Source organism: Leptinotarsa decemlineata, unplaced genomic scaffold, assembly GCF_025532065.1.
Source record: "Leptinotarsa decemlineata unplaced genomic scaffold, Ldec_3_MD MMD2_tig00026299_RagTag_RagTag, whole genome shotgun sequence".
Classification (NCBI taxonomy): Eukaryota; Metazoa; Arthropoda; class Insecta; order Coleoptera; family Chrysomelidae; genus Leptinotarsa; species Leptinotarsa decemlineata.
The window spans coordinates 3,653,870-3,674,938 of NW_027412676.1; the positions used below are offsets into that span (position 1 = coordinate 3,653,870).

At 33.7% G+C, this 21,069-nt stretch overlaps 1 protein-coding gene across 3 annotated transcripts; it reads left to right on the forward strand.

The window, feature by feature from the left end:
- The first annotated feature begins 3,487 nt into the window (after positions 1-3,487).
- Positions 3,488-19,371, forward strand: LOC111503761 (beta-arrestin protein kurtz). Of its 3 annotated transcripts, none has more exons than XM_023158157.2 (2): positions 3,488-3,660; positions 17,560-19,371. In XM_023158157.2, the coding sequence occupies exon 2, from the start codon at positions 17,673-17,675 to the stop codon at positions 18,933-18,935; it is 1,263 nt and encodes a 420-aa protein (XP_023013925.1). In that variant the 5' UTR covers positions 3,488-3,660; positions 17,560-17,672; the 3' UTR covers positions 18,936-19,371. The 3 variants fall into 3 exon arrangements, with proteins under 3 accessions (XP_023013925.1, XP_074036812.1, XP_074036811.1); XM_074180711.1 differs by lacking the exon at positions 3,488-3,660 and adding an exon at positions 10,575-10,668; XM_074180710.1 differs by lacking the exon at positions 3,488-3,660 and adding an exon at positions 17,168-17,249.
- The last annotated feature ends 1,698 nt before the right edge of the window (positions 19,372-21,069 follow it).

Consider the following 21,069-nt stretch of genomic DNA (forward strand, 5'->3'; position numbering starts at 1 on the left):
TTATTCTTCTTATTTGTATTTTTTGTGGAACAAAATTTTAAGTAGATTAAAATTGACATTTGACGCACAGCTGTGTTCAGTTTCCGAAGGAAATATTGCTGCAAATCTCATGGAAAACAAAAAAGTCTCATAACGACATTTCGAATTGGAATTCATTCAGAAATTTCGTTTATAACATGGTCAGTGTATAACTATATATGATGGTTTACGAAATTTTAGGTGCCATACTTCTAACGTCATTAATAATAATATTACTGTTTATTCACTAATAATCAATGAAATATTATATCTGAACCATTTGTCTATAATCTTGAAATCATCTTCCACTTCTGACTTCGAAGATTTCCATGACTTAGATTCATAAAAAATAGCGGTGTCGTCAGTGAAACTCAGAATTTTACCTTGAGTTTTTGTATTTAATAATCTATTAATATATGGAGTGAACAAAAGTGGGCCCAATGACGTTCCTCGTGATACTCCCTATGTAACAGTCATTGGTTCATTCAAAGTCTCGCTAATACGAACTCTTTGGATACGATATGTTGTGAATGTTAGCTCTTATGCCATACTTTTTCATTTTTTTGTAATTTCTTATGGCTCACAGTATTAAAGGCTTCAGAGAGACCAACAAATATAAAAAGCGATGGGTTGCTTGTATCTAGTGAATTTTATACCGTTGATTTACCCACTCTAAAGCCATATTGATACTCGGAAATTGAATTAATTTTTTACAAAAACTAGAAATTCTGATTTTAATAATTTTTCATACAATTTTTGGAATATTAGAAATGAGGGAAATTGGTCTATAGTTTTCCATTTGTTATTCATCTTCATTTTAAAATTGTGACCTCCAACGAATCCAACCTTCAGCTCTTTTTGGAAGTAACCTCTATCAAGACAGCAGTAAACAAATGGGTCAAGAGAATTTTTATTTCTTCCGATAAATTTTTCGAAGTTTAGTGCCCAGGTGATATTTTTTTGTTTTAAACTCATGATAATTTCTTCGACTTCACTAGTGTTTGATTGACATAGGTACATTGAAGGAATCGTTAAATAAACTGCTAATATATAAAAATGAACATTTTTCTCTTATTTCGTATACCCTTAGCATATATTTGAAACAATGAATAAAAATGTATTGAAGGTACAGGTTCCAGGCAAAAGTTAGAAGCTGTAAGTAGTAAGTAGCCATATGAGTGGCTTAAAAAATACCGGTTCCAAAAGTTTAATGACGATGAATGGAGTTTACAAATTCGACAAACGTGTTCAACTACCTAGCTGTACCAATGAAACAGACTGAGATAGCATCTACGTATCTATATCAGTATTAGAAACTGTAAAGAAACTGATTATTATAGATTTCATTCTCAATGTTGTCCATAGGAATTTCAAATAGCCAAGGTCTCAAAAGGGTTTCCCGTTATTAGCCTTTCGCTACATGAATGAAACTTCTTTGTTTTGAAAATAATTTTGTGACAGGCAAATAGTAATACGTGAATCTAGAATTTGTTGTTTTACTACAGGGTTGAAATGGTTTATGTCTAAGAGACACACAGATTCTGAGAAGTAAATGTTGGACATCAACTATTATTTATTCAGCTAGCTTCATCAGGAAGAGCTATATTTTTATTATTATTTACTAATTGATATGTATTATTCACACTAATTCGTGACTTGAAATTAGTATAAGAAAGGTAACAGGAGTTCTGCGCGCTCTGTCGGAGATCTAAATACCCTGCAATCGTTGAAAAAGCAATTTTAGTTCAGCTTCCATTTGTAACGACTTACCGATGCAAGACTGGATTTTCAGCTTACGTTCACAAAAAAAATAAATACAGAAACAGACTGGATGCAGCTTCGGATCTTCGCATCCAACTGTTGGACATAAAACCTAATATTAGTGGGCACTATTATATAAAAATATGTTAAAAAATGTCATCTTCACAATAAATAGTTTTTACATTATGATGATTACTTTTCATTTATGATTTTTTTCTTCGAGTTGTAACGTGAACACTGAAACTACTAAGTAAATACTTTGGTTATCGAAATAACCAGCTAGGGGTTCCGTCAAAAAATATATGATCTATTAGGGTTCCATTACCAAATAAAATTTGGAACCTCTGGTTTAACTTACTCAAGCAAGCCAGAAAACATTTCAAGTCGAGCACAAAAGACAATTTTAGTCAAATAGTTTTGCTTTCCAACCTGCAAATTCCTTGACGGTATTAATTCAATACAGAAACGACGATAGCGGTCAGATTCTCCACTGTCTTGGAAAAGGCGAATGTTTTATATTTAATTCGAAATATTTGTTTTCTTAGAACATTGATATCTTTCCTAGACAGTTTTCAGACTTGTATTTTAATTTTCAGAGTTTTAACTAAAATGTCTTAACTAAATGATTTTGACCCGACAAGTGGAAAATGTAAATGGAATGAACTATTTTATCATGAGGAGAAAGTAAATAAATTGATTGATGTTGGTTGCCGTTACTACGTGATAGGAGATCATCGTGGAAAATAAGAAATGAAACTTTTATTTGTAACTATCGTTACTGCAATTTCTTCCTATATGGATATTTTCAAAATAATATTGTATTATTTGTAACTATCATTTTATGAATAATATCAATTCATTAAATGATGTCAAACATTCGCTAAAAAAAATAGTATAAAAATTGATGTTAATTTGATTCAGCTGTTGTATTTATAGTGTGTGAAATAATTCTCTTATAGATCAAAGCACTCTTATGCTGAGACCGCTTATGCTGGACATGCTGACAGCAAATGAATCAGGGTCTCAGATGCCTCGCTGTAGGCCTTGCACCTTGTGTCAGGAACCTTTATACTTCATCACACGACTGCGGTAGACTGAGATGTTGAAGACACCATCCTGGCAGGCCATGATGAATCCCTCAGTTTTCGACTTCAGCTCACTCGACCTGATAAAAGCGAAGGTCAGGCCTTTTGACGATCCAAGGTCTTCAATGTTGATGATGAAGACCCCATGCATTGGCTTATCCTTGTGTTGCCGCAGAAGTGAAGTGATCTCTGCGACTTTTATATGGACCTTTTGCTGAACGAGTTCCAACTCGGTGACATAGTTGTGAACACTTCATTCGGGGTCGAAAACTAAACCGAACTCACCAGCTGCTCGGGCAGCAGCTCCTATGAAGGTGCATCATTTTTCGGATTCTTACGTCGAATTGATACAGCTCCTCACGAGTCCACTTCACTACTCCAAATAAGTAGAGTAAGATTGGAACAGGAAGCATATTCGTTGTAACAACTTTGTTCCTTCCCGACAGTTCCGTTGATCAGATCTGTCGGAGTTTGTGCTGTGGAGAGAGTGCTACACTGCTATTAACTCTTGTGAGTGACGTTGTTCCACCCCGGGGTAAGTTTACGTACCAGAGAGCGTTAACTCGAATGCAGCTTTTATAGAACACTGACATGACATGTGAAGCTGACAGGTGGTTGACCAATGACAGTTGTCTAGAAATTTTCTTCTGCTTGATTCTTGATTTCATGACTCAAATCACTCAAATATAGGGAATGGCCAGTAAAAATTCCTAATCCCGTGCATTCGGCAATACTTCGCCACTTGCAAGAAGTCAATGTGAATCTTGAACAAATTTTTGAAGCAGTATATCTAGTGGTGAGACATTTGTTTTTTCTAGATGTCTAAAATTTGTTATTTAGATGTTCAGTTTGGACAAGGGGTTTATAAAGTAAACTGAATATAAATCATGTGTGACGATTAGTAGTGCAAAATACGTAGTATATTTTCATAACTTATTATCTATAGGGGATGCCTAATTAGGAGTGGCTCATAAATTTTAACATGATGCTGGTGGGAGGAAACTTTGAAATTAATCACAAAATAAATGTTGATTGCTTCCTAGAATTATGTTCAAATTGTGTTTATTTTCTTATCAAATATTTATGTTACTGTTGAATTGGATAGATGTAAAATTTTGAAGAAAGGAGGATTGATTTATGTTGATGGATCACATTTTGTTTTCACCCAGTGTTCCCCATTAATCTCCCAGTAAATTTCGTCCTCATATTTTCAAACTTCTGGGTGTATTTAACACAAAGGTAGTTTCTGCAATATTTATATCAATCAATGCAAAAGAAAAATATTTGTCGAGAACATAAAAAAATTGTTATGTGTGTGAGGAGATGATCACTTGCAGTGTTTTTTTCTGCTGTAGACGTTATTTGCAGTACATAGGACTATATTATTTGTATATGTTCATTTTAGTTGACTATGGCTTCAGCAGAGGTTTTTAGCAAAATGATTCTGTAAGTTTGTAATACACCACACTGTAGCTCCGTGTATTTGTACTTCTTTTGGCAACCACGTCTTGCCCATTCTTGCACTTGGCTGCATCATACTAACAATGGGCCAAAAAGCTTCAACTGTGGCTCATGGTGTAGATAAATATTATATATCATCAATTGAACAACAACATACACTATAAAAACCGCAGTTTTTGCTGAAAACTTCTGTATTTTGTGAGCAATAATCCAGCCATTTTTATCCCATGAACGTTTTCTTGTAGGAGTTATTTCAAAGGAATGAGGATTCTAATTCTGTATGTCAGAGGTATAGAATACTATGTCACATAATTTTACAAAAGAACAGTATGAATCAGTTTCATTTTTTAAAGAGTTCATTTCATCAACTGTTTATTAAATTTTGAAAGTGAGTAACTCACCTTACAATTGGTCTAAGACATAGTATTATATACCTCTAGATAAAGAAAAAAAAGGTGAATAAGAATATGTAATATGCAGTGAAAATCAATTGTGTAGCTGAAAGGCTTGAACCACTGTTTCATTGAACGAGTAGAGTAAACCCCTGAATTAAAAAAAAGATTTAAAAACTATTTTGGGGTATAGTCAGGAAGTGTATCAGACAGAGTGATGCAATTGTAATAAGAGCATTTTTCCTATTTTGATGAATCAAATTTTGGAATTTGTAGCTTTGTTTAAATTCATGTTGAATAATTGTACTTTATGTTAATTCCCTCTTCGTTTCGGTTTTTGGAACAAGGACACAATAAAATGCTGCTGTAATCTAAGTGTGCTTTGACTAATCTGTTCAGAGCCATAATCATGGATTTGGGGTCTGACTCCCACCATGCCCTACAAAAACATTTCATAGTATTTATACCATGATTAGCTTTGTGTATCATATTTTTCACAAGCTTATCTCATTCAAGATTTAGGTAGAGGTCACGCCCAAATATTTGACTTCATTTACTACTCTAATCAATTAATATTCACGGATTTACTTTTTGCTTGGGGGTGGAAAGATCTAACTCATATTCAAGCAGCCATTGATTTGTATTATGCAAACTCTGCTTAATTTTGTTTTCTAATTTCCTTTTACCATAAATACTAAATCATTTGCATTGAGTCTACTGTGTTGTGGAGTTATATTGAATAAAATAAATAAATAGTGGCCTTTATAGATGGAGTAGCTTGAGAAACATTTCTTAAGGACTTAGTGATAGTTTCATAGATTAATTGTATATCTGTCTGTTGGATCTAATTCATCATTTATCCATTTTACTACTTTCTCGCCATTTGATACTCAACTCAGGTTTGTACGTAAACTTTCAGAAAAATATACTTCATCAATACTTTTTAACTCTGCATTTTGAAGCTCTTCTTGCATCTTCTGAAGCCGCAAATTGTTCTCCAGATACCTTTTTTTCTCTTCTAGCTCATACTTGATTCGTCTGCTCTCTTGTAATTCTTGTCTTCCTTTTTTTCATTTCAATTGCATTTCTCTTTCCACAATTGCAATTCTCTGTTTGGATTTGTTCGTTGGTCTAGTTGTGATAGAATGTATCTTCGTAGATTTAGTCGATTCCTTAGAGACACGTCACTTTCTGTCACAACTTGATTAGGGTCAGGCATTTTGATAATTTTCCTGGATTTTAAAGACTCAACTATTTGTATTTCTTCAGATACGCTTATGTGGGGATTATTCACTGCTGTTGTTACAACATATCTGAGCGGAACACCAAATCTCTGTGATCAAACATAATTTGTTGATAGGCTCCTGTTCAAACCAGTAGTGCGTTTTTGGCTTGATTCTCTTTTTTTTTTCAACATCATAACAAAACATTTCAATGGTAATAAAATCAAGAAAATGAAGAAATAATTCCAAACTAATCATCACTGGTAGGTGAATGAATGTGCTATAGCAGGGGAGGCAAGTAGTTTTAGGTGACGAGGTCCAAAAAAAAACAACTGATAAAAATGAAGTGCAACCTATGTAGCATTTTGTTTTCAAACCAAATTCTGAATTATAAAACACAAGACATAAAATTAATGTGAGAAATTACACCGACGGTCTTGAGCAAGTTTTTTATAGTTTGGTTCTCGAGAGGAACAGCAAATTAGAATTGTGTCTTCTAAGTGGGCATTCGTTAATCTTGAACGATATTTGTTTTTCAAAAAATTCATCTCTGAGAAATATATTTCACATACGTATGTCGAGCCAAACATAGTGGCCAATTTTATAGCTAGTTTCTTGCAATTTTCATTTTTTTCTGGAACATGTTTGGCCCAAAATTTTTCAGTAGATACCGTTTTATACATTTGCAAAGACACATCTTCTTGCGAATCAATTATCTCTATTTGGAGTGATGCCTTCTACAGATTGAACAACTTGACAGCTACATCTGTCTGCTGCTACATCAACTTCAAATGGCGATTTAAGAAACGGAAGTAGCTTGCCCATCTCTGCAAAATCTTGGAATCTTGTAGCACATTCCCTCCTAAGATCGGCCAGAAATTTTATAAACACTGTAATGTCTTCTTCAGAGTTCTTTTTATATTCAAGAATTGTCGGAAAATGAGTAAAATCTTGTCTTGCAATATTTCTCAAAAATATCCAGCTTGCACCAAAAAGCAGACACGCTTTGTATCAGATCACATATTAATTTTCCATTTCCTTGCAATTCTGTGTGGAGCGCATTTAAATATTTCAAAATATCTTTTAGAAAAAGCCACGACCAGCATATTACGCTTGTTTGTTATGAACTAAAAGTGCTTTCTAGCTCCCTCCGTATCTAAGTTTCGCAAGAAGAAGGTTACTTCTTCTTTTATCAGCCAGAAATGTTCAATAACTTGACCTTTATTTAGCCAATGAACATTGTTGTGTTGCAGTAAGTCAGAATATGCTGAATCACATTCAGAAAGTAGCTCCTTGAAATGTCTGTGCTGAAGAGTAGAATGAGACCTCATAAAATTATTCAACTTGACCAAGTTGTTCATCACTTCTTTCAGTGTAGTACTGAGCTTTTCACAAAGGGCTGCCTGATGAATTGTGCACTGATACGGTATTATACCCTAGTTTGTATCCCTGATTCTCTTTACTACACCTTTTTCTTTGCCAATCATTGCTGGGGCCGCGTCAGTTGATAGCGAAATCAGTTTATCATAACTGATTTTATATTTCGTAATAAAATCATCAATGGCCTTGAATAAGTCTTCTTGAGTGTTACCTTTCAACGGTAATATTGCTAGCAACTCTTCTCTAAAAATGTGACACTCAAAAAAAATTTCATGAAAATTGACATTTGTTCATCATCAACAATGTCACATGATTCATCAAGTGCTATGACGTAGCAAGGTGCCTTTTGCAGCAGTTCAAGAAGAGTGTTTTTAATGTCCGCAGCTAAAATTTCCGTTTTTCGTGTATTACTTCTCGCTGATAATGGAATACTTTGAAATGCAGCGACATCTTTTTTTCCTCCAAAAAGTACCGTGACTACTTCAAATAAACATTCCTTCACCATCTCAGAATCTGAAAATGGTTTTTGGTGTTTCGACGCTTATGGGATACCATGAAAGTCGTTGGTAACTTAAGACAGCAGGACGGTGGCCATGGAAGTCGGAATCCGCCAAGGAGTGTGTAACAACTCACCTGCCGAAGTTACTAGCCCTGAAAATGATTTAGCGTCCAGTACACACGTAACGCTGCTTCTGTGGATTTTTCTTGCTTTCTCATGCAACGAACTAGTAATTTCGTGCTTTTTTTGTAAGAACTGAGATTAAGTTTTTCATTACGAGCCTCACTGCCAAGAGGAAAGTTTTTGTGAAATTGCTAATGAGTGGTTTCGTAGTGTTGCTTCAAATTACCACTCTTAACAATAGTTTTATTGCATACAAGGCACACTGGAACCTCTTGAGGCCTATCAGGCAGCGTAAAACAATATTGTTCAGTCCATTCTACCAGAAACCCCATATTTTCACTGTCCACTTTACTGTCCTTCCAACGGTGGTACGGGGAGGAGGTGGGTTCGGAAAAGTAGGGGTTCTCTTGACAGTGGTGGCGATAGATAATGGGAAGATGCCTGATGTAAGGCCTACGGGCTAGGACATACAAGGCAAAGGACATACCAGGCAAAGGACATACAAGGCAAAAGACATACAAGGCAAAGGCGTTATTCATGTCCACTTTACACTCTTTAGGATCCATATTAGCATAGGTACGAAAATATGAAAACGCAAAAAATCACAAAACAAATGAATGAGTCTGCTTTCTCCTGCTCACACGCCCTCACCCCCAATTTCAATACTCGCTCGCGCTTGTTTCAACAAAACAGTCGCAAGCGCGCACAAACACACACACACGGGGTAGATGAGAAACTAATGAAACCATATCAGTTGTAGGTACTTGTGAAACAGATTGACTAGGCAACTTGAAATAAAATAAGTACATACTAAGTTGAATGCTAAGTAGCTTAAAAATATTACTTTAATTGGTAATGGTATAGTATACCTTATCTACGTATTAAATTTATACTTGGTATATAACATATTACAATATTTGGCGGTCCTAGGTTCGACCTTTCGCGGTCCGCCTGTTGCCGACCGTTGTGCTATAGGTTATATCATCCCGTTCTGGCTTTGAATATTTTTTATTTGTAGCGCTAAATCAAATTCTCTCATAGTAAAGGGTTCAGATTTGTTATCGATTTGTGATATAGAAAATTCCGTGGTTATATCATAAACAGAAACTTCATTCAGCAATCTTTCAGCCATATGCTTTTCAAGTGATCTATTTTGATTTGTTCCATTTTTAGTTGAAAACCTTTTCAACACACCGAAAACATAAGATGGATTTGATTCTCTATTGAGAGTTGAAGAAAACATTTGGGAGTCCAAAGTTTTTTTTTACTAGATAACCTCTTGGTAAACACAATCGATTTTTTGCTGCTATATAATTGATATTAAAGTTTTCAATGTTACTTTTTTTATCGCTTGAGCACCACATTCACTATCACACCATGGGCTTTAAAGTTTATTTCTATTTTTATTTTGTTTTTGGATATGAGTCTCCTGCTTTATTCATCAAGAACGTCAACTCTTCATAAGAGTATGTTGTAGTAATATCACTTCTATTAAGAAGGTGTGTATGATAGTCATTCCAATTGGCTCTATTATAACTCCTCTTTGTTGTTATCTCACATCAAAATAGTATTAAGCAAATAGGTACACATGACACACAGGACTTCCCATGTACCATGCCTTGCCAATCTGCTCAATACTAACGTAATATCAACAGGACTAGGGTTGCTTTCTGGATTCGTGTTTTCATGCCATCATTCATAATTACCAATTCCTCATCCTCCAATATAGATATAATGACTCTACCATTATGGTTAATACAAGTGCTGTCCCACAAGGGATGGTGGGCATTCATATCCCTCATCCATATAATAACACCCTCTAATTTCTTCAGCATTTTGGTCAATTGAGAATTTGATGAAATATTATTAGCAGTAATATATGTAATCGATACCTTGTAATTTGATAGTGATTACCTGACATTCTTATTTTCAGTCATCACTTCCAAATCTATCTTTTTGAATTTGAGATTACTTTTTACTAGGATGGATATACCGTCGTATATATAATGTTTGATATAAAATCTAGGATCATTTTTAACCATGTTTCATTCAATAAAATGACATACGGTTTTGCTTCATGGATGCAATTCTTTAGATTACCTACCCTTGTTGCTAGATATACACACTCCTAATGTTCCATTGAAGAATTTTGAGCATTGCTAATTGGTAAGATCCCATCTTAGTATTTGGCATGACTTAAGTTTGACTCGCAAGTCATTTCTAGTATTTCTTCTGTTATATTCGGGTGTTCCATCAAGTACTTTTAGTTTTACATTCTCTGGTAAACCAAAGAATGATTCATAACACTTTCTAATAACACAGGTCTGCAAAAAAAAATTTTTGTCAACTGCATGAGATATTTTTACTGAATTATATGTTTTAAAGTGCGCTGATTTCAAAAGTGATGGCCATTTTTTTCTATCACATAAGGATTTTTTGCAAATTCAAACACAAAAAATTGGTCAAAACACTCCTTTAATCAAAATTTTCAAACAAATATTTTTTTAAAGCAAACGAAACATTATTTTGATACAATTTGATATGGAGAGGGGGCGACAAAACCTTTTCTGATATACCAAGATAGTGTTTATAACATTTTTTCTCTCCAGGTTTTAAAGTTTCTCGGGATGGCCAATCACTTCCAGTGCTGTTCTCTGGCTCTGCTATTCCACAAGCATAAGAAGCATGGATATTTGGTATAACTTGCTTGCTGACCCAAAAGCATTGTCAGTATTTTGAAATCCCCACAAATATTAATGGTCTTGATACTTGATTTTTTCCAGGATAATAGCCAAATCGTTATAATCTTCTTTCATATGCACAGAATGTCCAATCGGAATCGAGGCAAATTTATTTCCATACTGCTTTAAGGCTAGTCTTAGATGAGTCAATGAATAGGCGCAACAAACATTCAGATGAGTCATACTTTATATCAAAGCGATGTATGAGTTCTTCCACATTATTGCAGAAAACTAAATTTCCTTCTTTTGAGAAAAACTGGGTAAATTCTTTTTCTCGGTGTCTGTACAACTAGAAAGAAGTCCCATGTGATAAAAGATATATGATGGAATCGGCCGATACTTGATGAAAATCCATAACTAACGTATTCCAAAAACACTTTATTGTGAGATTTTCACTAAATTGTTTTACAAAAACGCAACACGTGTTTCGCCATACAATGGCTTCATCTGGCGTGTCTTTCAACACGCCAGATGAAGCCATTGTATGGCGAAACACGTGTTGCGTTTTTGTAAAACAATTTAGTGAAAATCTCACAATAAAGTGTTTTTGGAATACGTTATGTGATAAAAGGTTTTTATTTTTTAATCTAGAACCTAACAGTTCGGCTGCATCTTTTGAAAGACATAAATCTCTTACTAAATCATTGAGCTCACCTTGATAAAATAGTTGAGGCCTTTCATCTTCGTCAAAAGATAAATCTGAGCTTGATTCACCCGGAGGAGGCAATGTAGCTTCGTCCTCCAACGAATCTTTTGCAATTTCAAGGTCCTAAAACCGTTTCTTTGTATAGAATTATCTCCCTTTTTTCCTTCATTGTCTTCATTGCTATTTACTTTATTCATTTTTTGTGACCTTTTGTCTTTGAAATACCTGGTGCTTCTGCTATATTAACGGGTTAATGGGTTAGTGTTAGTAATGATATGCACACCTGTAATCTCTTTCAAACGCCTTAATTCAGTCTTCGCCAACAATCGATGCTCACTCTTGGATGGTTAGCAGGAAACTCTTTGTTGAACTTTTTCATGTTCTGAAACTTGTTTTCAATACATTAACTTTCTCTTCTAAGGATTCAAAGTTTATGTTTGATAGACATATTTTCCATTATTAAATCATATTTCTCTTCATTTTCTTTCAGGAGTTGTTTCAGAAATGGTATTTCCGTTTTTTACCTATGACGTATAAATGTAATAGAATCGGCCGATGCTTGATGAAAATCTATAACTTATTCAAGAAACACTTTATTATGATATTTTCACCATGTCTAAACCATAGGAGAAGAAGCTTTTGTTTAGCAAAACATGTGTTGCATTTTTGTAAAATAGTGTAGTGAAAATCACATAATGAAGTGTTTCTTGAATATATTTGATGGATATTGTTTGTTTATTTGTGATGGAAGACTAGTCTCGCAACAAACGATCCTTGAGTCATAAATTTTAGTATATTTAAGTTTATTCTCTTATGCACATGACATGTGCTGACATTTCTACAATTTACACATACTATTACGTTTTGTAGTCTAAGTTCGAAAACATTAAAATGGCTTTTTATTGATTTTTTTTTTCACATACTGCGAAGAGCACATTTGCACACATCTGATCACTTTCCGTCATCTTTAATTTCCGCCATATTTTCAGAATGTACTGGCAGTGATAATCAATCATACGGGCTGACATGGATCCTGGCGAAACCTCTTCAAAATCCTCCAATTAATAATAATAATAATGTTTATTTCATAAGATTGAATACATTTACATATAAACAAAAAAAAATGCAGAAATAAACATGGCAAGCCACTGAAGCTCATAGAGCTTGTGTATGACAAAAAAATGAAGAAATTAAAATGAAACAATAAATTAAGTTGACACGTTTTGTGTGTGATGTCAATTGAAAGGGAAAAATAAATAAAGATATCATGAACATGAATCAGTGAACAAACATTACAAACTGAACTATCGGTCATAACATTCATCATTCATACACCATATACGTATAGCAAATGAAAGTCATATATTTTATATTTCATTCACTGTTCTGTTCTTAATATGGTCCTTGTTCACTGCACTTCTGTAGAGTCGCTGTCTATTCTATAAGGTAAGTTCTTGTTCAGAAAGATTGCGACAGTACAGAATATGGTGAACAATAATGACAGATGTGTATTAGAACATATGAATAAACGTTCAAATATAAGTATGAAGCTGGTGTATATCATGAATTGTGAAATTATTTCCATTTATACTTTAAATATTTACATTATTTTTTGTGAGAACATGTGATTTTTCTTTCTGTATCACTACTTCATTTTTTTCGTTCCAATATTTCATTTATCTTACCTATTGTTATATTCGTTAGCCAAAATTACAGTTCTTTTTTAAATCTGTTATCACTTGTAATAGACTTAATTTCGAATGGAACTTTTGCATAGGCAATAGGGCACAAGTATGTGAGAAATCTTTGACTTCGAGATGTACTTACTTTAGGAATTCTTGAGGTTTTGTACTTGAATCTGGTATCGTGCAAGTGATCCACAGACAATAATTTTGTTTCATATTTCCTATGATACATAGCGAGACTTTGAAAATATAGATGTCTACATGTAAAAAATTTAGATTCTGCGAAAAGTATTTCAGACGGATAGGTATAATCTCTATTGAAAATAATTTTAATGAGAAATTTTTGAGTGACATTTATAACCCTGAGATGATTATCAGTAATACCTCCCCACACAATTATTCCATAGTTGATATGGGACTGTACTAGACTGAAATATAATGTTCGTAGCTGTGCTATGTCAAAAATCTTTTTGAAAAACTTAAATTTGTTCAGTAGAAACCTTATTTTATTCGCAACATATTCTGCGTGCTTACTCCATCTTACATTTTTATCTATTATTATGCCAAGATATTTTATATGTTCTTTCATATTTATAGTCATTGTGTCAATGTCATTATCGATTTCCAACGAGGTATAATTTGGCAATTTGTTGTTGAAATAAGAGAAAGGTACAAAGTGAGTTTTTTTTGTGTTAATTGTCAGCAACCTGCTCTTAAACCAACTGACAATTTTCATAAAATCTCCCTCAACCTTGTCTTTCAATTCATTCCAAGTTTCAGCGCGATATAGTACGGCTGTGTCATCAGCGAAACTAATAATGGTACCTTCTGAATTGACCCTAAACAAATCATTCAAGTAGATATTAAATAGGAGAGGCCCCAATACCGTTCCTTGGGGGACTCCATATTCTATGGTACGGTAAGAACTAAGTGTTTCATTTATTTTGACGCACTGTTTCCTATCAGAGAGATAGCTTTCAAATAATTTCAGCGATGTCCCTCTGAAACCGATGCTTTCCATTACCTTTATTAATTTCTTATGTGAAACTGTATCAAAAGCTTTGGCCAGATCGACAAAAACACAAAGACATGGTTTACCATTATCCATCGAATCGTAAATTTCTCTCATTAGGTGAATCATTGCATCTTGTGTTGAACTGGCCTCTCGGAATCCGTATTGATTGTCAGAGAGTATTTTATATTTTTTCAAATATTTATCTATTCTTACTTTCAATATTTTCTCAAATATTTTAGCTATATGACTGATTAATGATATGGGACGAAAATTAATTACCTCATTTTTATTTCCGGATTTAAATATTGGTTTGATTATCGAAGTTTTAAAGGCTTCTGGAAAACTACCGGTATTCATAGCTCTATTTATAATATGGGTAATTGGTTTAGCTAGGTAATCGACGAATTCTATAAGAGTTTCAGACCTGATGTTATCAAGACCTGGTGATTTACCTTTATTCAGATTATTAATTACATTTTTAACTTCATGTTCATTGGTGTCTTCTAAGAAGAATGAGTTGGATATTGTTTTCTCTACAATTTTGGTTTCTTGCTGACTGATGGATCCGGCCAACTTTCCTCCAATGCTTGAGTAGTGTGATAAAAAATATTCAGCAATTTCCTTATCATTGGTTAGATGTATTCCATCATTAGTTTTGATATTTTTTATTTTATTTAGGTTTGTTGGTTTATCTATCATTTTTACAGCTTGCCAAAGTTTGTTTGAGTTATTCTTTAGTTTGTTGATTTTATTTATGTAAAATTTTTCTTTGGTTTTTCTTATCACCTCATTGAGTTTATTGCGGTATCGTTTATATTGATTTCTCAAACCGTCGTTGTATGGGTCAATGCGCAATTGTTCATATAACTTGTTTTTTGTATTTATAGAATTTATTAGACCATTAGTTATCCATTCTTTCCGTTTAATTTGACTTCGTTTGATTCGCATTTTTTCTGTGCTCATTTCGATCATTGTTTTTAGTTTAGTAATAAATTTGGTTGCGAGGTCTTCTACATCTTCCTTTTTTTATATGTCTTCCCACGTTTCAGCCGAGACTAGGTTATGAAATTTATTCTTATTCAAATAATATTTAACATTATGTTCTCTGCCATTGTTTATATTTGATTTCGTTTCCGAAGATTTTATCTGTATTACTATTGGATAATGATCGGTAATGCTTGATTGTATTATTACTGGCAAGATATTTACATTCAATTCTTTGTGTTGGACAAATATGTGGTCTAGGCATGATTTCGAAGTTCCGTTGATTCTAGTATACTCATTTATAGCTGATCTGAATCCATATACATTTAGAATATTTAAATAAGATATAGTATAGTCATTATTTTCATCTTTTATATTTATGTTTATATCTCTAATCATAATCTTAAAATCTGCTTTACATTGTTCTTGGTTTTCTAAATACTTACTTAGTGTCTCTATGAAATCGGATGGAGGCAGGGAAGGAGATCTATATAATGCTATTATTTTATACGTTTTAGTGTTTACAGTAACATTTAATTCAATTATTTGGTTGTTATCTTCCAAGGTTTTAATTTTATACGTATAAATATGTTTCACTCTTAATATATACAATACACCCATCGTTCTGATTAATTTTACCCTCATTATATATAATATCGTATCCTGGTATGCCAAGATTGAAAAAATTAGTTACTTTCCATGTTTCAGTTAATACAATCAGATCAAAGTTTACATCAAAGTTCTGCAATACAATTTTCAACTCATCAATGTTTCTTGTGATACTTCGAATATTTGTGTGAATTATTCTAAAACCTTCATCTTTTCCTAACATTAAATTGCATTCGTCAAAATTTACTGCTATCTCTGTTGGTAGTTTTTGTGTATCAAATTCCTTGATATATGGGTCCATTTCATTTAGTTTTTCTAGTTAATAATTTTTTGTAAGTGATACAGAAAGACTGATAGACTGATAAATCCTGGTTTGTATAGTACGGATGATATACCTTATATTTACAAATAGAAATAACAACACCAAAACTAATTTGACAGCACGAGTGATCACTATGAGTAGGTAATTATGTGAATTTGATTACAGGAGGCGATAATAAACAAAATACAAATAGTTATATAATGTAAATAAGTATAGGTAAATAATTTAATTTCAGTATAATTTAGTGTTTCTTACTTAGTTGATCTTGTGCGCCGTTTGCCTTCTACCTCCGACTGGCGTGTTACTTTCTTCTTTTCTCCACTATCTGCTGATGACTGTTCCTCGACAATTTTGGGGACATCATTCCCTTCCGTATTTTCATTTCTTGCAGGGTAATTCAAAAAATCTTCAATTTTCTTTATTTATTCTTCATATGTAAATTGTCTATCATTCACATACAAACTATTTTTCCTGATGACTGCTTTGTAATTGTTCTCCCGCGCTATTTTCAGGTGAGTATGTAATGTTTTTCTCATTTCATAGTCCTCATGAATATAGTCATTTGAAATTAATACTCCTGTGTTTTTCAGCATTTTAGCCTTGGCTAGTATTTCTATCTTCATTTTGTAGTTAACACATTCTACTACAAAAGGACGATTTTTTTCCTCTTGCTTGTTTCCCAATTCTGTAGGTATCCCTGATATCAGTGAAGTCGCATTTTATATTCATAGTATCATTAGTAATTCTCAGGAAAGTGTTGATGTCCTCTATTTCGTTATTTTCATCTCTCAATCCGTAGATTACAAGATTAAATTTTTTCAAGTTGTGCTCGGCGATTTTCAATCTCATGTTTAGTTCTTCATTTTGCGATTTCAGTTGGGAATTTTCTACTTTTAGTGTTTTTATTTCGTCGAAAAAATCTTTTTTCAGGTTTTGAATTTCACTGGTAATAAAGTTCTTCATTCCTTTTTTTTCAGCCGCATTGTTTTGAATTAATGTTTGAAGTAATTCAAACAGTTCATTATTAGTTTTCTCCTCACCTTTGTCTCCACCGCCCATTTCGATTCCAATTATTTTGGTTGATCAACCGTACTACTGAGAATGACTTTTTTCTGTTTAAGGTATTTCCTCGGTTATATTTTAGTATTGTCGTAACTGCAGGTTGCAAACAATTATACTCACTGAATTCGTGTCGGGAATAACAGCATTTAGTTCTTGGCGAAAAGAACGGAATTTTTATGTTAATTTTTCGCCTATTAAGCTCAATAAACGAAGACTATCTATTCACACACAACACGCTAACATGTATATCAAATCAAATAATCAAATTATATAATTAGTATATATTACAGAAAAGTTATCGAGAGCAATCAAGTTGGTCTGAAATACCCCAAAAAAAAAAAGTGAAGTAAACCAGTGGAATATTTTCCACAGTGATATTTGAATATTTTTATTTTGGATAATTGAATTAAGTTGTTGATTTACAAGTGTCTGCTACTTTTTGAGAAACCTAGAGGCAAAAAAGTGTTTTATGTGTTATTGCAATGATTATGTAGCTTATGATTTTTCTCATATTTTGTGAAGAAAAAAAAATGAATATTATTATTTTTTACAGGGTTTGATTTGTTCCTAAAGTGTCATTCTGCACACTTCGACAGACTGGAGGGGCACGAGGTGCCTTTACTTTCCCCTTCGGATCAACAGCTCAAGTCAGGTTCCAGTCCCGACATGGACGATGTTGGTAGCAAACGTCAAGCAACTAGAGTTTTCAAGAAGAGTTCACCAAATGGGAAAATTACAGTCTATTTAGGTAAACGAGATTTTGTTGATCACATATCTTATGTAGATCCTATAGATGGAGTGGTCCTCATTGATCCGGATTATATGAAAGATCGAAAAGTATTTGGTCATGTATTGGCTGCATTTAGGTATGGTAGAGAAGATTTAGATGTTTTGGGACTTACGTTTAGAAAAGATTTGTACTTAGCTGCTGAGCAGATATATCCACAAGAAACTACTGCACAAAACCCAAGACCTCTAACCCGGCTTCAAGAACGATTAATAAAAAAACTGGGATCGAATGCTTTCCCTTTTTATTTTGAATTACCTCCCCATTGCCCAGCATCAGTTACCCTTCAGCCTGCTCCTGGTGATACTGGAAAACCATGTGGGATTGATTATGAACTTAAAGCGTTTGTTGGAGAAAGTCAAGAAGACAAACCCCATAAGAGGAATTCAGTGAGGCTAGCTATAAGAAAGATAATGTATGCCCCAAGTAAACAAGGGGAGCAGCCTTCAGTTGAGGTCAGTAAAGAGTTTATGATGAGTCCGAATAAACTGCATTTAGAAGCTTCTCTGGATAAAAAATTATACCATCATGGCGAAGTTATTGCTGTGAATGTCCATATAGCTAATAACTCTAACCGCACAGTTAAGAAAATCAAAGTATCCGTTAGACAATTTGCGGATATTTGTCTGTTTTCAACAGCTCAATATAAATGCACAGTTGCTGAAATTGAGAGTGAAGAGGCTTGTCCTATTGGCCCAGGGTTTACATTAAATAAAATATTTACACTTACCCCATTGCTGGCAAATAACAAAGACAAGTGGGGTCTTGCCCTTGATGGTCAATTAAAGCATGAAGACACTAACTTGGCATCGAGTACTTTGGTAGCTGATTTATCACAACGAGAAAACTTAGGAATTATTGTCCAGTATAAGGTTAAGGTTAAATTGTGCCTTGGCGCATTAGGAGGAGATTTAGTTGCTGAACTTCCATTTATTCTTATGCATCCAAAACCAGAGGAGGAAATTATTCCTCCTGCTACTCCATCTAGGCGTGTGAGCGAAGATATCAGAAATGATATACCAGTGGATACCAACCTTATACAACTTGATGCTGATGAGAATAATATGCAGGATCACGATGACGACATAATATTCGAAGATTTTGCTAGGTTGAGGTTAAAAGGAGGTGAGACTGATGCATGAGGGAGGGTACAGACAAAGGCATCTAAAGCCCGTCCATTTGTACCCATACGTACCGATGTGTATGTCACCTGCGAATAGGTATATGCCTACAAACTCAGTGTGTGCGCCCTAGTCATCGGCTGTCTTGCAAGCCACAACCAGAATGCACTTAATGTACGTTAACATGTTCCCTTCCTTTTTATGTATGTTCTAATATATCAGTAATTATTTATTACATTTTAACGGTACTTGAAATATTTTTCAAAGTTTTTATATGGAGAAATAAATGATCTAAGTCAATAATGCCACTATTTTGGCAACAACTTGAAATATTTTTGGTGAAACTTGATATTGTACATTATGTTTGTAGATATGTCCTAACAAGTTTCAAATTTCTGTAACCAAAGTATGAATGTGAATATTTGATCATTTATCACTAATAAACAGTGACTAAGTATGCTCTCTTATTTTTCTTCTTAACAGTTCATATATAGAGTATATAGCATATAGCAGTCATATAACGAACAGGTTGTTAAAAAAACATATGGGAATTAAGTGACTATGTGATAATAAATTGGAAAAGGTATATGAACACATATAGGTTTTCCAAATAAAATGCTCTATTGGACATATTTGTATAGCCAAAAAGGATATATTTACCTTCGAGTATTTCCTACCTATACTTGTAACAGGCATCAACTTGGAATCTTCAAATATAATACCATATACAGGTAAGAAAGGTCAGAAAATGCAGGAATTCAGAAATTTCAGGGCTTTGTAGAATCTGATTGTCTTTTTTTATTATGTTGGTATTCATACTCTTGAAATATAATAAAATTTTCAGTTGTATTCGAGTAGTATAAGCGTTTCCAAGATGCTCGTGAAGACGTTAAAGATGATTAACGCCTTGGACTCATCAGCACATCAACAACTGATGAAAACATAGAAAAAGTGGAACAATTATTGGGGAAATCGTTGATGATTTGCTTGAAGCAATTCGAAAAATGTCTGGATTTGTGGTAGAACAATTCATGGCTTTTGCATCACGATAATGCACCGGCTCACATTTTATTGCTTTGCAAATTATGACATGCAAATTATGAGTTTGCAAATTATGAGTATATATATATATATATATATATATATATATATATATATATATATATATATATATATATATATATATATGCTCTAGGTTCAGGTGGAAAACACCTTACCCCTTGCCTCTCATGTAGACCTACGACTTTGTAAGTTCGTGTGGTAAATACACGACAGAAAAACTAGAACTAACCCAGCTGATGCCGTGCAGAAAGCTGAAGTAAAACCATCAGGCACATGTACAACGTCTTTGATTTGGAAGATTCGTTGCAAGTTACTTCCCACTATGAAAAGCAGAAGTTAATTTCATTTGGTCAGTACACCAATCGATAGTCTGGTTTCGGGATACTTGCCTCATCTTCACTACCGGGCATGGTCTCTTCAGAACGGAGTGAACCGTCTGAGTACCATGGCCAAACAAATATAATTCCAGCTAGTCATGAACTCTCTGCAGTTGATTCACTGGTATGTTGACTGTGCCACCTGCAAAATCGAAGACGTTGCACAGGTGCCTGATGCTTTTAATTCAGCAATGCGACGAACGATATCAGGTTAGTCTTCAAGGTGTCTGAAGAGGTATTTTCTGATCTCTGCACTACGTTCTATGATGCTTTTCATCCCATATGAATGTAGATGCATCATACTGAGTGTTTCAAAAATACATCTTCGTTTGTATCTTCAAATGGAGCACACGATATATTATCCAATACTCGAATTCAACTAACCAATGTGATTAAATTACATTGACTGTGTCGTTTATCTCTGTTTCTGAAATATTAACTACAGTAGAACTCACTCAATTGGGATAACCGTTGTCCGGATAATCAAATGGCCAAAAAAGGTTTATTAAGGGACACAAAGCGATATTTGAAACAATATTTTATTAATGAAAACAAGCAATGAATGAATTCAAGTCGTCGTTCAAACCTTGTACCAACTGAATTTTGAATGGGTGGTATTTATTTTCTTTCAGAATTCTCTGTACATTAGATTTACACACACCGACTTCTTCTGCAAGAGTACGGATAGAAACGTGGATGAATAATAATATAAGCCA